Raw genomic sequence first — 15,224 nt, forward strand, 5'->3', positions numbered from 1 at the left:
TGAGTGAATATTTGCCAAAATCGAACTCGTTGGTCCGTGAGCAAGAGAGGGGGAGTGAGCAGCCGCGGCGAGCTTGCGACGGACTGAACTTTCGTCATCCATTTCTCTCGTCGCCTGTCTTTCGACGTCTTTCTTGTCTCCAGTTCCGTTGGTTTAGCACGCGAGGCGAGCCGTTGCCCATCCCTTCTCTAGCGACATGGGTGCATTTCCTTAGTTTTTTTTTTTCTCTTGTTGCGTTCGGAATTTGGATTCTTATTCAACCAACTAGATGCCAGCGCCGGCGACGCAGATCCGGTCTATAGGTATGCGACGCTCTTAGATTTGTCTCGAGGATGTGATTCATTGGATGATGCGGTTATTCTTCCGTGAGTTTGCACATATATGCGATATTTTGCATGAGATATACCAATATTAATCTGGACCTGGGTTTTCTAAGTCTTTTTTTTTTTTTAAATTGCGACGCAGTAAATTAGTGGAGGAGTGAACAAAAACAGATCTTGGCCTTATTTGATTAGGGTTTCATTACCCAGTAACGAGAACTTCCTGAGCACATACAGCCTTTGAAATGTTTCTTTGTTTAATGGCACGATTATACGCACAGATTATCAAAGTCTCCAAGAACTAACCAGTTTAATGGCGACCTATGATTCTAACACTGCTCATATTCAGCTGTATGGTATTTTGTATAACCAAGAATATAGTGCGTCATTAATTAATTTCTCATTAGGACTTATAACAAATTACTTGTGAAATTAGTTCACTATCTACAAAGTCTAACGCCTGGATGAAATTTTCCATGTCAGAGGATCAAATCCGCCATGTTGACTAAAGAAAAAAAGGCAAACAGTTTAACAGAATTATGTAACAATCTGAACCACTGGTCTTCCTTCGCACATTCTTGATGCAATCTGCATCAAATTCAAATTGAGAAATAAATGAGCAAACAAGATAAACATAGGTTAAAAGAAATAGATTGAGAACAAGGCATCATTAATATGAATATAAAAGAATCATTTTTTTTACAGTATTTAGAGATTAAGGTTTTTTTTTTTTTAACTCTGGTCTTTTCATCATTTAGGAGCAAAAGTCATTCATAGTTTGGTCGATTGGTTTAGAAATTTATGCACTTTTAAGAGTTTCCTGTAGTTGAGAACAAAAGGTTCCCACTTTCTTTATCCATGATTAGGATCTACCTTTTGAATCCGCTTTGCTTTTATTCTATGCAACAAAACAGTAAGATATTTCTCTTGTTTTGAACTTCACAGCTGGTGTATTCTCATATCAATCATTTGTACTTTTTAAGAAAAAAATTTCATCCCTTTAGAATGCTTATTTTGGACCTTGATTTAAAGGTTTCCTTATTTGCACCACTTCATAGATGAACGTATCAGTACTTGACAAGTTCACCACCTGAAGATCTAGAAAAGAAACTTGCACTTGGGTTTGGCTTGATTGAGTTATCATAGTTGTGCTTTCAATAAACATAAAACATAATATTCTGCCAAGGAAACTAAAAGTCTTGATATCAATTTTAGCAACTTAGTTTTACATTACCCTAGGCAATTGCATGGAATGTCCTTGAAGATGTTACAGACCAGGTAACAAGATATGCATCTGTGAAGTTGGAACCAAAATAGATACTTTGTGGAATGGTCTATCGATAATAGTAATAATTAAAGGTTTAAAATAGCATGCAATTAACTTGTTCCATCATTGTATTCTGTTGATGCTTCTGTTTAATGTACTCCAGAATTTCAACTCTTTCTTCTTGTTTCATCTTGTTAGTCACAGGGTCTGGAAATAGAGATGAACATTCATTTTATCCTTTTGATTTATCATTAGTGCATGCACATCTTTTGGGAACTTCATACTAGCATAATACAAAAAATAACAGCTATCCAATTTTGATACCATAGCATTCATCTATTTAGTACCACTATGTTGATTTCTCACAATCTATGGGTTCACAAGGTTTAGATATTGAACAGAAAGGTATGTTCTATTTCTGCATTGAGTTATACAACTTTGTTTAACAAATATGGCTCGAAGTCTTGCAATTCTTAACTATTGATTGTTGAGACTTAATCATTTGTTTTAAATTCTTTCATTATTTTTTAATTTTTTTGTGTGTCTGACTTTAAATTAACATTCCACGGTTGGACTTAAATTACTTGGAAGTAGATGCTTTACACATGAGGTTATGTTTTGTGTTTCTTGTCATCCCTGCACATCAGAAATTGCAAGGAGCAATGTGAGAGAACTGGCATAATTGGTGACCATACAATTGAACAATGCCTATATTCCAGCAATGATATATCCCTCAATAGTTCATGGTATATACAAGAGCCACTTTATTTGCAGTGGAAGCAGCTGAACTGCAGGAGTGACTGTCGGTTTACTGTATGGTGCAGAGAGAAAACGAACGAGAAGAACTTGGCTTAAGTCCTCACAAGTACCATGGAAAATGACCTTTCAAACATGTATCTGTTTTCCAGGTTTGCTAATTCATGGTGTTTTAGAGATTAAATTCATAATGTTGAACTCAGTAGATGCTTTATTAGCAACTTCCTCTGGTATGCAGGAGCCCATTTCTGCTATCTTTTCAGCAGTCAACTTATTGATGCATTTCATTGGTTGGCTGACATTTTTCATACTTGTAAATTACAAATTACCTCTGAGGCCTCATAGGGACCAACTAAGAATACACTGGTTTATGGCATATATATGGCTTCTTATCCATGAATGCTTGGTTCTGGAGTGCAATATTTCATTCCCGCTATATGATCTATTCTCACATAATTTACAGCGGTTCATTACTCTCTTGATGAATACTTACCTGATGATGTTGGCAATGATTGCAGAGATATTTGACCAGACAGAAAAGTTGGATTATTCATCTGCAGTCACAGTACTCGGATATTCACTTATTTTGTGTTTGCCGAGGGTGTTCAATGTGAAGGATGAGGCTTCAAGAGTCATGTTTGCTGCCCCAATTTTAGCCTTTTGTGATAACTTATATTTTGTACCTCAACTTCTATGAAATGGATTATGGTGAGACATCTATTGTTTAAATTTAGCTTCCATGCTTCTTTCATTTTAATAGCAAATTCTTAACCTTTCGCATTTTCATTTTCTTTATGCGAATCTAATCGCTTGTTAACCTTTTTACTGAGATGCACTCCTTTCAAATTAAAAATAAAAGTAAAATTAGGACATGTATCCTCCTAGCTTCACAGAAGATATTATAATAGTTTTTTCTACCTAGTAAAATGCATAATCTCTAGCCAATATTCAAATAGTGACAGCTCTGTTTCTGAATATTCTTTCAGTAAACATTCAGTTCTTTAGTTTTACCCCTCTAAAGAATCTTGGATCCAATTTGAGATTAGTTTACTTCATGTCATTAAACTCATTACCTACTAAATGTTCAAGTTTGGCCGTAAGGTAGCAAACACCAACAAAATGAGTGTTGTACTTCATCGAATATATTTTCTTTGGTTTAATTGCTTCATGTAATATTAAAGTTTCTTTTACACTAATCATCTCCAAATATTTAGAAAAAAACGTGACTATTCTTTCTAAATTCAGGTTCATCCAAAGTAGTTTTGTCTGTATGTTTTTTTTTTTTCTAAATTTCTGGTTATTCAAAGTACTATTGCCCTTGAGAATATTAGTCCATATCTTGTATATTAAACATGAAACATAAAATGTGCCATATCCACCAATTGTTTAGTGTACTCCAAATTCAACAGTCTTGCGCATTCATGCACAGTCCAGGCGCAAATGCATGCAGAGCATAGACATATCTTTCTCCCCAGTGTCTGATCTCTTTCTATTTCATCATGGTGGAACATGAAAGTGTGCCTTGTGGTGGTGGGCATTTCTCAGCTTCTGATATGGGCAGTCAGGGGTGGTATAACTCGTCACCCCTCATGATTCAGGCTGTGGGTGGCTGTATTCGGATGTGCTCTCACAGTGCTTCTGGAGCCCTCCGTTTCATGGATATGTTGATGCCCATGCTTTGTGGCATGCCTCCACTATTCCTTTCACATCTTTGGTGGAGCTTTGTCAAGAATGATGCTAAGTTCAGGACATCAACTCTTGCCAAGAAGGCTAAGTGATTTGTTCCAGTTCTCACCTTCATTGAAGGTCTTTGAAACCCTGGAGGTAGCAGGGTGCTCCTTAACTCATCATCTTGTGAGCTAACTGATGGAGTCCCACGGTTTGCCACAGGTCCCTATATTGACTCATTTCCATGTTAATGACTGGATCTATTTCTTCCAGATAGATTCTCGTGATTGAATTGATGCACCTTTTTGGCAGACATGCTTCTTTACTTTATGTCTATGGATTCATTGTCTTGTAGAAATTTAGTTCATTTGTTATCCAGTTGAAATTACTCAAGTATGATTTACTGATGCATTGCCTGAGAAATATTGGTGCAAATTGCTGACTATGAAATGGTAGCAGATCAGAGAACAAATGTACGGTTGGGGAAAAAAAGACAGTCCAACATGTAATCTCCAAAATGTACCCACTAAACTCATATAAATTATTATTATTATTATTATTATTATTTGATAATAGTTAGATGGCTTTCTCCCTAATTAGTCTAGCTACAAGTACAATTTATACATATTTAAAAGTTAACTTTCATAATATTTTGTTTTTATTGGGATTTAAATTCTATTTTTTTTAAATTATTCCTCTAATTGCTTTTATCATTGGACTTTGAGTTTTTCTTCCTTTAAAAATGTTAAGATACTCCAACACCAAATGTGCATAAAGTTTTGAGTGCTTCTCTTGTATAATAAATAATTTTACTGATTATAATAAGACAATTAACACCCAGTAATAATAAGGTAGTGTGATGGTAAATGGACGGATGAGTTTTCCAAGTCGAATCACTCATGAATTGGAGTGGTCGAGAAAACATGATCACAGAGTTTTTTTTTTTTTTTTTTGGTAGAATTTAGAATAAATTCAGTTCAACTCTCAAAATAGAAGATATTTAATCGAGAGAACATCAACACTTTAATGATTTGCCGATATATCTTTTATGCTCTAATTGGCCAAAAATTGTTGGATGTAATCACCAGTAAGTTTCATACCTACGATAAGAACATAGGATTCCAAATCCATGCATGACTTATAATATCTAGACAATCAATACTATTCTTTACAACCAGTTCATGCTAGGGATATTATGAAGCTCCTACAATTTGTGTAGAGGAATGCTCCAATTCAATCCTCCATAGAGTGGACAACTACAACTAAACAGTCAAAGCACATGAATGATGTAAAAATATTAATCTAAAGGCTGAATAGCTTGTTCTCCATGACTGTCAAAGAGGGAAGCCACTTATTCAATGTAATTATTAAGCTAGTAGTGTGCCACAGTGAACTAGTTATGCTTCTGGGTTTTCAATTAACTATGAGAATCACAAGTTTAAACTCTTTAACTTCAGCTAGCCATCTACGGATTGATTTACATGTCATGAACAGAAGAAAAACGTAAAAAGAGGCTTGATGATAGCTCACACGAGAACATTCTAAAATCAACAAAATTTTCAAAAAAAAAAAAAAAAACGTGCCCAGAAAAGATTACAGAACAGATAGAAATATGTTTGCCAAAATATTTTCGATAATCTTCAGAATCAAGAGAATTTAAGATGACAAAAAGTTAATTGAAAACAACAAGCATACAAATAGGTAATTGCATTAGTAAATGGTTTAATTTTAAAAGTTTTTTTTTCTTTGTTTTTTTGCAAGTACACAGCATACGAACTTCATATACAAAATTCAGTAATCACAATTTACAAGTGACACTATCAGTGCAGTCTTGCTATGGTGATAGAACAGGCGAAAACTCTTGTCATGTGCCTATCATGCATCAGTAGGCATAAAAGAAAAGAAAAACAAGCATTTGTTATGTAGACCTAGGGCGGAAGGAAGTCTACATCACCAAGGTGAAGCATACCCTGGCCTTGATGGAGGGGAACTTGATGCTAAGCTTCCATCTCTAGAAAACCTCGACTTCTCTTTAGGAGTGCCAGAAAATGGGCTAGACCCACGATAGCTTGCTCGAAGAGTCTCATCCACGGAGCTTGAAGATTTGGCAATGGCTCTTCTCACAAACTTCTGAGCAGCTGGAGAAAGAGTTCGCACATTTGGGCTGGCACTACCTCCTCTGGCAGGCGATGGCAGTGGCGGCTTCTTAAACATCTTGGACCTTTCCCTCACCTTTCGTGCAGCTTCCCTCGCCAAGGAATGAGCTTTCACATCACGAGATGAAGGCAGTGGGATTCGAAAATGAGGCCCGTCACTACTTCCTCCTATATCAACAGGTGACTCCTCAAGGTCCAATCTCAGAGGGGTTCCGTCTATCTCTCCCCACGTCATGAAGGGGGATTCATCAACACCTGGGGCAGGGGAAGGCGTCCTAACGAAGCTGTATCCATTCTCAGCTTTCTTGGAGGAATCCACATACATGGGGTTCGGTGTCTTCCTCAAATCTTCCAAGTCATAGCTTTTTGATTTCTCAGCCTCTCGATTAGCAAACGGCCACGCAGCACCAGCAGGAGTGGTGCCAGCGACAGGGGCATAAAGGATGGCAGCCGCTTCCTCGTCCTTTGTCGGCTGAGCTTCGGGTGCTGATTTCCCATGAAATCGGGTGTTGGAACGCTCGATCTGCTTGGTGAGGCCCTTCAAGCGCTCGGCCCGCTCCTCCTCCGTCAGTGGCGCCTCCCCCTTTTCTTCAGGATTATACATGAGGAGATTCTTAGCCGTGTATTTCCAATCCTCCAACGTGCTCACAGGTTGCCCAGAGGTGCCGTACCCATCGGTTATCCGGTCTCTCTTCTCCTCTTCTAGGGTTCGTAAACCTGGCTCCTTCTCGCCTTCCAGCAGGTGGGCGTATTTCTCCCTCCTCTTTCGATTGACTTTCTCCAAGATCTTAGAAAAGCTCTCGTTGTCCTCGCTGGTGTACCGGCGGAGGAAGTCATCCAGTGAGAGAGATGTGTCGATGTCAGACAAGGGATCATCGGGCGCGATCTGGGCGGCAGGGTCGCTGGAGGCATGAAGGGCCGAAGGCGTCGAACCGAAGGGGGTGGCGGAGAAGGAGGGAAATAATGATGACCCAGGGGTGCGGGTTCTGGAACGACGAGCGGAGGCGGTGGCAGCGCCTGATCCCCCAGCAGCGGCAGCGCGGCGATCGAGGATCTTGAGCTGGGCGTCGCGGATGAGGACGGGGTCGCCAGATCGGACAGCCTCGAGCCAGTCGAGGCGGTCGCGGAGCTTGGGGATGTCGGGGAAGAAGTCGCGCTCGATGATGCGCTCTATGACAGAGACGTAAGATTCCTCGTCGAGGACGGCAGCGCCACGCTTCCGATGGTTGACAGCGGTGGAGGTGGAGGAGGGCGTAGCTCCGTCGATGGGTAGGGTGGAGGCGGAGGGGGGAGTCGAGATCTGGCGAGGGGAATGACCAGGGGAGAGAAGCATGGCTGCTCTGCGATTAGGGTTTCAAAGAGAAAGGGGATATGTTGTCGATGGATTGGGGCGATGCGCCTGCGCTCGTGGAGGGAAAGGAATAAAAAAGCACGGGTCGATAGTAAAATAATATATTAGGAAAGGCTCGAGAAACAAATTAGGAACAAACTGCATATGATAACGTCTAGCGCAATCGCCGTGTTTGAGGCGGTTAGCCATAATCGTCTGATTTACTTTCCTTCCTTTAATTTGTGACGCTATATATATAGGTTTTGTTACTTAAGGTTTTTACCGTGCAAAGCTCAAACATTTGAGTTTGAATTTTTTTTTACTTAGTAATATGACCCAACCTTAAATAAAATCTGTTTGGGAAAAAAAAAAATTAAAACAAAAAAAATAAAAAAAAACGCATCCACCAATTCTGTATTTTTTTTAATTCTTCTATTTTTTGAAACTCCGGATTAAACTAATTAAATTTTAATTATATTATAGTATTCAAACTAAAAAAATTATATACTCACAAGGTATATATTTAGAGTACTTGATAGTATTTTATTTATTTATTTATTTTTTAATTTCGAGATTAAGCCAATTAAAATTTACTTTTAAGATGTATTTGATTTAAGATTATCATGTATAATCATAGTTATATGATTATTAGATAATCACATAACTAAATTATGAAAAACAAAATATAATCTAATATTATTTGGCCCGTAATGTAATAAAAATTTATTTATTTAAAGATTTTAGTATATATAACCTAGTTGAATATTTTATTTAAATAATAATAATATAATTCATAAGAAATAAATTTATATGAATATATAAAACTTATTTGATTTTTTTAGAATTATATTTTTAATATTTTAATAGGATAAATTAGTTAAACTAAAAAAAACTCTATTTGATTATCCTAATTAAACTGAAGTTTATTGAAAATTTAATCTAAGGTTAAGTATTATTGGCATTACCTTCGATTTATTATGGCAAAAGGTGAATATGTTCGTCCCCAGCATCCCGCCAACCCATCCCAAGGTCAACACGGAGGAGGTAAATTACGGACGGCTACTAGCCTTTGGCATTACCTTTGATTTATTGTGGCAAAAAGACGAATATGCTCGCCCTCAGCGCTCCCACGAATCCGTGGCCAACATGGAAGAGATAAATCACGGGCGACTACTAGCCTTTGAAATAGTGACTAGCACATAAGAGAAGTATTTACCTCAACTTTTATCGAGATTCGAACCCCAGACCTCATTGTGATAACACCTCATGTGCTAGCCACTAGATCTATCCGAGAGGACAGATTACCTTCGATTTATGTACATTACATAAGTTGACAATGAAGCTAGAGTGATAGATCATGAGCTCATTGAGAAGCTGTAAAGCTTCCTGGTCGTATTCTGATTGTTCCTCCATCATTCGCTGATATTGCAATGCTTCCATCTGCATAGCAGCTTTCTCTTCTTGAAACCCGGTCATCATAGTCTTAGTTTGGTTAGCAGCAATGACAGCGGCATTTCTCTCTTCATCAACTTCAGCATACAATGCACTCAGGGCCTTTCGTTTTGCTTTTAGAGCAGCTTTAAGCTCATCCATATTCAATGTATCACAGCCTTCAAACTCATTGGCAACACTCCCATCAAGGGACTCTGTCACGGATTCTATTCTGCCAATCAGGAACTTCTTACTCATACCTTGAATACCATCAGTATAATTTGGTGTCTCATACCTTGAATACCATCAGTATAATTTGGTGTCTCAAATGCTGTATCTGTAAAAACTGTAATAGAACTAATTATGCTAAAATAGTAATATTTAATTGTACTAATAAACGACGAGCATGCAATAAACTTTAATAACAGTAAAGGGTTAGGAAATTGTGTATCTCCGGTCGAAGCGTCGGACGTGCCGACTGTCTTTAGAGAATTGATTGCCGTCCACGGTGCAAAGGCTCTCCGGCAAAATCCTCCCAAGATCCGACAACTGCTCGCATCGTTCGTAGGTGCACTCCAAAATGAGCACCGCACTCGGACTCAACCTCAAATCGCAAACCAAGCCTCAGAACTCGGAACAAGGGGAGAGAAGAAGAAGCAGAAGGCAGAAGAAATGCTTTGCTTCATTTATACACTTCGAAACAGTGCAGAGGAAGGGACGCACTTCCTCTTCTCACGCGCGGATGCGTTGTATCGCATCCTCATACGACGCGGAGCGCGCGCGGATGTATCGACGCGGAGCGCTGCTTCGCTTCCTCACGCGGACCAGAAACGAGATGTATTTCTTGTTGTAACCCGAGGAGTAATGACTTGTTGATCAAAAATGGGCTCTTAATATTGAGGAACCACAGAATTCTCGAGATGTATATCATCTGTTTCAATCCTCATGCCTTGAGTCACGGAACATTCATGATCTTCAATACCTTCATCCATTTTTGTGGATGGTATTTGATACAGTGCATGATCGGGGGGTTGGTGAGATGAGGTGGTCATGAGTCAAAACCACAAGATGTCAAAAGTCAAGCTTACGTATTGGTCAGAAGTCAAGCTTACGTGGCAATGGTCAAAGCTTCCGTTGACGGGGCAGTCAAAGGTCAAGAGTACAGGTTGGACAAGGGCCAGCCTCGTTGGCAAGTAAGGGCCGGACCCACAGGCCAGATATAGTTAAAGACCGGGCCCAAAGGCCAGGTAAGAGCGCGGGAGGAAAGGTCTGGAGTTGAACAGACCTGGCGTACAGGTCGGAATGTACAATCCATGGATAACAGAAGACAGAAGCAGGTCGGAATATAGACCGGGTATACAGGTCGGAACGTATAAGCCATGGATAACAGAAGACAGAAGCAGGTCGGAATACAGACCGGGCATACAAGTCGGAACGTATAAGCCATGGATAACAGAAGACAAAAGCAGGTCGGAATACAGACCGGGCATACAGGTCGGAACGTATAAGCCATGGATAACAGAAGACAGAAGCAGGTCGGAATACAGACCTGGCGTACACGTCGAAACGTACAAGCCATGGATAACAAAAGACAGAAGCAGGTCGGTATGTAGACCGGGCGTACAGGTCGCACTACAAGAAAATTAGGATTCAACCACACCTAATAGATAACAGTTTTTTGAAAAACTGTTGTCTTTTTTCATTTAACAATAGTTTTATTGAAAATTATTATTGTTGGTCGTGTTTTTTGAAAAAAAGACAACAACTTAAAAAAAAACGTTGTCGTTGACATGCATAAGACAACGATTTTTTAAAATTGTTTCTATGAGAAATCTTTATTTGGCATACGACAACAGTTTTAATCAATCGTTGTCTATTAACATTGCTTACATGTTAATGTGCATATTTTGGTGTCTAAAACTATGTTGTCTTTAAAAATTATTTTTTTAAAAAAATGGTCAAACATAGTTATTTGCCTATTTTCATGGATAGTATTATCTTCTAATTTGTGCTTATTTTCATTGATGAAGTGAAATTTATATCCCTTAATGTTTATCTCTAAGATAAAATTTGTGGTCTATTTTAAGATGGATGGATTTATTCAAATAGTAAGGATAAATTTGCAAATTTGTACAAACTATATGTTGCAACAATTGTTCTTCTTTAATTTCGTTTTCTTTTTACCACATCACACCGCCACCAAAAACCCGCGCCAACCCTAATCGCGATCTTCTACCCAACGGCGACCGCCATCTTCTCTCCTTCCAGTCCACGTCGGTCACAAGTTCGCAATCCCCGTGGCTTGCCAGCAGCCCAGACTAGGCTTTGTCCCGAGGTGCGTTTTTCTTCTTCTAATCTGGTGAAGAATCATAGCTCCCGAATGCTTTTCTCTCTTCTTTGCAATTTTTTTCGTTGGGTTTTATATTTCCCAACTATCATCGCTTTTCTGATTGTTCTCTTTTAGTCCATTGTTGCTCGGAAGCATACAAGTGTCTTGTTCTCTTTTAGTCAATTGTATATGATTTCCTTGAAATCATATACAATTCTGATCACTGAAACATGCTCTACATTGCCAAAAAACACATCATCAAAAGCATCATGAACCACATATCTTTCCTACAACCTACGTGCCATGTATTACATATCTTTTTCCATTCTTCCACTTTCATTATCTTCTGTCTTCTTAAAGTTTGAAGTAAACTTTAAGGGCCCAACATTCTCAATGTGTGCAGCATCTTTAGCAAATTGTAATTCTAAATCATCATCATTTTCTGGGTGGGCATCCAAATCTTTGAACAGAAGGCATCCCCTGGCATCTGAATCTATGTTTAAAATGTCACTGCTAGCTGAAACATCTGGGTTTGCTGGGTTTGCAAGGATCCTTTCAATCTTTTCATTTCTGCTAACTTCCTTGTCTCCTTGCAGCATTGTTTGCTTCATAGATTTTTCCAGCAAACAAGGATCATGAACTGCCTGTGGCATCTCATCATACTTCTGGTCTTCACCTGGTAGTTGATTTGCCCTGAATTCATTGCAATCTTGTGAGAAAGCACTGCTTGCTTTTGCATTATTGTGTTCTTTATATGGCATAACTCCAGTTCCTTTTCGGTTCATTGAGTTCCCTCCAATTTCATCTGTATCTTCATCAACTACCAGTCCAAATTTAAATTTTTGAGACATGGATGACTCTTTCTTTGAGCATGGTTCCTGCCTAGCTTCCTTTAGGGTTTCCACTGAATTTCCATTATCTTCTTTTATTTCAAGATGTGTCATGAGCTTGTTTTTCTTGTCAATGATTTGCTCTTATATACCTCCACTAGATGTTGTTCAAACATGATAGGCACAAGATTTTGGTTATCTATGAATGCAAAATAAGATCAGTATGATATTGGAAAATAACAAGTGTCAAGCAATCTATGTAATATGTTTTTATCCATTTGACTTACTTTCTAAGATATGCAATATGACATTGTCTTGATTGTTGAGAATTGTTTCGGATTATGAAGCACCATATATACATCTGCTTTATCATTTTCATCCATGGAAAGGATTTCTTTGATTGTAGGGTTAACATTATGTAGCAAGAACATGCTGGAGTAACATACAGTTTTATATATTCTTCAATTACTACTTGACAAAAACTTTGCCAAATTTTAGTCTTTTCTTATTCTAATGCTTTAATAGTTTCAGTGGCACTAGACAACCTCCTAGCTTGTAGAATAGCTTCCTCTTGTAGTTTCTCAATATGCTGAATATTAGAGGATTTCACCATATATTGAATGTTAATTGACAAATTGTTGCCTCAAGTTTCTCATAGTTGCTTGCAGACTAGCTTCCTGTTTCTTTATTCTTCAATGAAACAATAGTTGCCTCAAGTTTTTCAATATGCTTGCTTGCTTGACAAATTTTTGATCTGCTTTTGGTATTCATTAATAGTCATATCTTTCAGCTAGAGTTCACGTTATAGTTTATTTCAAATGTTTTTTCATCTAAGGTGGTTTTGAACCCTTCACGTTTTTGCACTAAACCCTTCCCTTTCTTCACATCCATGGATAGTTTTTCTCTTAGCAGAGTCACTTATTTTAATAATTTAGTTACTTGATTGTATAGATTGTATGCTAAGAATATCTTATGTTTCTTGTTCGTTGTGTTAAGATCTTTTTGTATACTGTACAATTGTTTTGAAAGTAGGTGTTATTTCATTTCTAGTTGATTAGTACTTATAACAAGAATGGACAAAGAATGGATGTCAAAGGATAGACTATCTAGTGAATATGATATTGGAGTAGAGTCTTTCTTGCAATTTGCACTGGAAAACGCTAACGATCCTAATGCAATACCTTGCCCATGCGCAAGATGTGGTAATATAAAGAAGAAAAATGTTGAAACTATAAGGACACATTTGTATTGTAATGTTATAGATTTGACATATCATACATGGATATGGCATGGGGAAAGAACTATGACAGAAAACTCAATGAACAGTAATGACGAGTGGGGCAAGATGAATACAAATATTTTGCCGAGGAGCCTATAGATATGGTGCAAGCTTATATGATAGTTATGCTGAGAATCCAAGCCAGTTCAATAAGCTACTTGAAGATGCTGAGAAATGTTTATATCCTGGATGCACAAAATTCACAAAGTTATCTGCAGTTGTGAAATTATTTAACTTGAAGGCAAAATATAGTTGGAGTGATAAAAGTTTTACCGATTTACTTATTTTGTTTGGAGAAATGCTTCCAGATGATAATGAATTACCTTTATCTTTGTATGACGCAAAGAAAAGCTTACATGCACTAGGGATGGATTACGTGAAACTTCATGCTTGTCTTAATGATTGTATCTTATATCGGAAGGAGTACGAAGATTTTGCCAATTACCCTACTTGCAGGACATCAAGGTGGAAGTTAAGCAACAAATCCAAGATAAAAGAAGGAGTTCCTCCAAAGGTCTTATGGTATTTCCCACCCATGCCAAGATTTCAAAGAATGTTTCGGAATAAGGCAATATCCAAAGAATTAACCTGACATGCTAATAAAAGAATTCATGATGGATACTTACGTCATCCAGCTGACACACCTTCTTGGAAATTAGTTGATCGCATGTGGCCTGATTTTGCTTCTAAGCCCAGAAATCGAGATTAGCTATATCAGCAGACGGGATTAATCCCCACAGTTTGTTGAGTTCTGCATATAGTTGTTGGCTAGTTTTAATGATCACATACAACCTTCCACCATGGTTGAGTATGAAGAGAAAATTTATTATGCTCACTTTGTTGATATATGGTCCTAGACAACCAGGAAATGATATTGATGTTTACTTAGCACCTCTGATTGATGATTTAAAATGTTTATGAGATAAAGGTGCCAAAACATATGATGCATATCGAGAAGAAAGTTTCTCTCTTAAAGCTGTTCTGCTATGGACAATCAATGATTTTTCTGCATATGAGAACATGTCAAGATGTGTTGTGAAGGGATTTCGTGCATGTCCTATTTGTGTAGAAAAAACTTATTTGACAAGGTTGAAGCATTGTAGAAAAATGTCATATACAGGCCATAGAAGGTTTCTACCTTTATGTCATCCTTATCGAAGGCAAAAGAAGACATTTAATGGGAATCAAGAATTTAACCTTGCACCAAATCCATTGAGTGGCCATGAAGTTTTGGAAAGAGTTGAAAGAATTAATTATCATTTGGAAAAAATCAACGGAAATCTATCGTCAAAGAGGAATGATGGAGAAACATACTGGAAAAAGAAATCAATATTCTTTGAACTTGAGTATTAGAAAGAGCTACATGTTTGACATGTTCTTGATGTGATGCACATTGAAAAAATATTTGTGAAAGTCTCATCGATACATTATTTGACATTCCAGGAAAAACAAAGGATGGAGTCGCAGCAAGATTAGACCTTATGGAAATGAATTTAAGAACTGAACTGACACTAAGGATTGGGGAGAAAAGAACATTTCTGCCAGCTGCCTGTTACACTCTAAGTAAAGATGAGAAAAGAAGTATTTACAATTCTTTGTCAGGAATAAAGGTCCCTGAAAGTTACTCATCTAATGTTAAAAACCTTGTGTCGATGAAGGATTTGAAACTTGTTGGCCTTAAGTCACATGACTATCACACTTTAATGCAATGATTGCTTCCAATGGTTATTCGTGGTGTCTTGCCAAAACATGCCAAATATACTATCACTCGGTTGTGTTTCTTCTTCAATGTGTTATATAGTAAAGTAATAGACGTCTTAAAGATGGATGACTTGCAAAGAGAGATTGCAATGATGTT

At 37.8% G+C, this 15,224-nt stretch overlaps 2 protein-coding genes and 1 long non-coding RNA gene across 7 annotated transcripts; 1 reads left to right on the forward strand and 2 right to left on the reverse strand.

Moving 5' to 3' along the window:
- Positions 1-4,410, forward strand: LOC121980338. 5 transcript variants are annotated; one of them, XR_006111503.1, is made up of 4 exons: positions 1-302; positions 2,235-2,495; positions 2,862-3,051; positions 3,734-4,410. It is a non-coding gene; the product is annotated as an uncharacterized LOC121980338 (long non-coding RNA). The 5 variants fall into 5 exon arrangements; XR_006111501.1 differs by having other exon boundaries at positions 1-2,495; XR_006111502.1 differs by having other exon boundaries at positions 1-2,495; positions 3,753-4,410.
- Positions 4,411-5,772: 1,362 nt separating this feature from the next.
- LOC121980339 (splicing factor ESS-2 homolog) lies at positions 5,773-7,614 on the reverse strand. The gene has a single exon (XM_042532337.1). The coding sequence runs from the start codon at positions 7,498-7,500 to the stop codon at positions 5,962-5,964; it is 1,539 nt and encodes a 512-aa protein (XP_042388271.1). The 5' UTR covers positions 7,501-7,614; the 3' UTR covers positions 5,773-5,961.
- A 1,167-nt stretch (positions 7,615-8,781) lies between these two features.
- Positions 8,782-12,108, reverse strand: LOC121979490 (probable myosin-binding protein 5). Its single transcript, XM_042531478.1, has 2 exons — positions 11,570-12,108; positions 8,782-9,223 (listed from the first exon to the last, which is right to left on the reverse strand). The coding sequence occupies exons 1-2, from the start codon at positions 12,106-12,108 to the stop codon at positions 8,782-8,784; spliced, it is 981 nt and encodes a 326-aa protein (XP_042387412.1).
- Positions 12,109-15,224: the final 3,116 nt, after the last annotated feature.

Source organism: Zingiber officinale, chromosome 5A, assembly GCF_018446385.1.
Source record: "Zingiber officinale cultivar Zhangliang chromosome 5A, Zo_v1.1, whole genome shotgun sequence".
In the NCBI taxonomy this organism is placed as follows: domain Eukaryota; kingdom Viridiplantae; phylum Streptophyta; class Magnoliopsida; order Zingiberales; family Zingiberaceae; genus Zingiber; species Zingiber officinale.

Excerpts from the sequence above, each read along its gene's own strand:
- LOC121979490 (XM_042531478.1), bottom strand. The coding sequence starts at position 12,108 with ATGTCTCAAAAATTTAAATTTGGACTGGTAGTTGATGAAGATACAGAT. Across the intron at positions 9,224-11,569 it reads GGAAGAATGGAAAAAGATAT|GTATGAGACACCAAATTATA; the intron begins GTAATACATGGC and ends ATGGTATTCAAG.
- LOC121980339 (XM_042532337.1), bottom strand. The coding sequence starts at position 7,500 with ATGCTTCTCTCCCCTGGTCATTCCCCTCGCCAGATCTCGACTCCCCCC.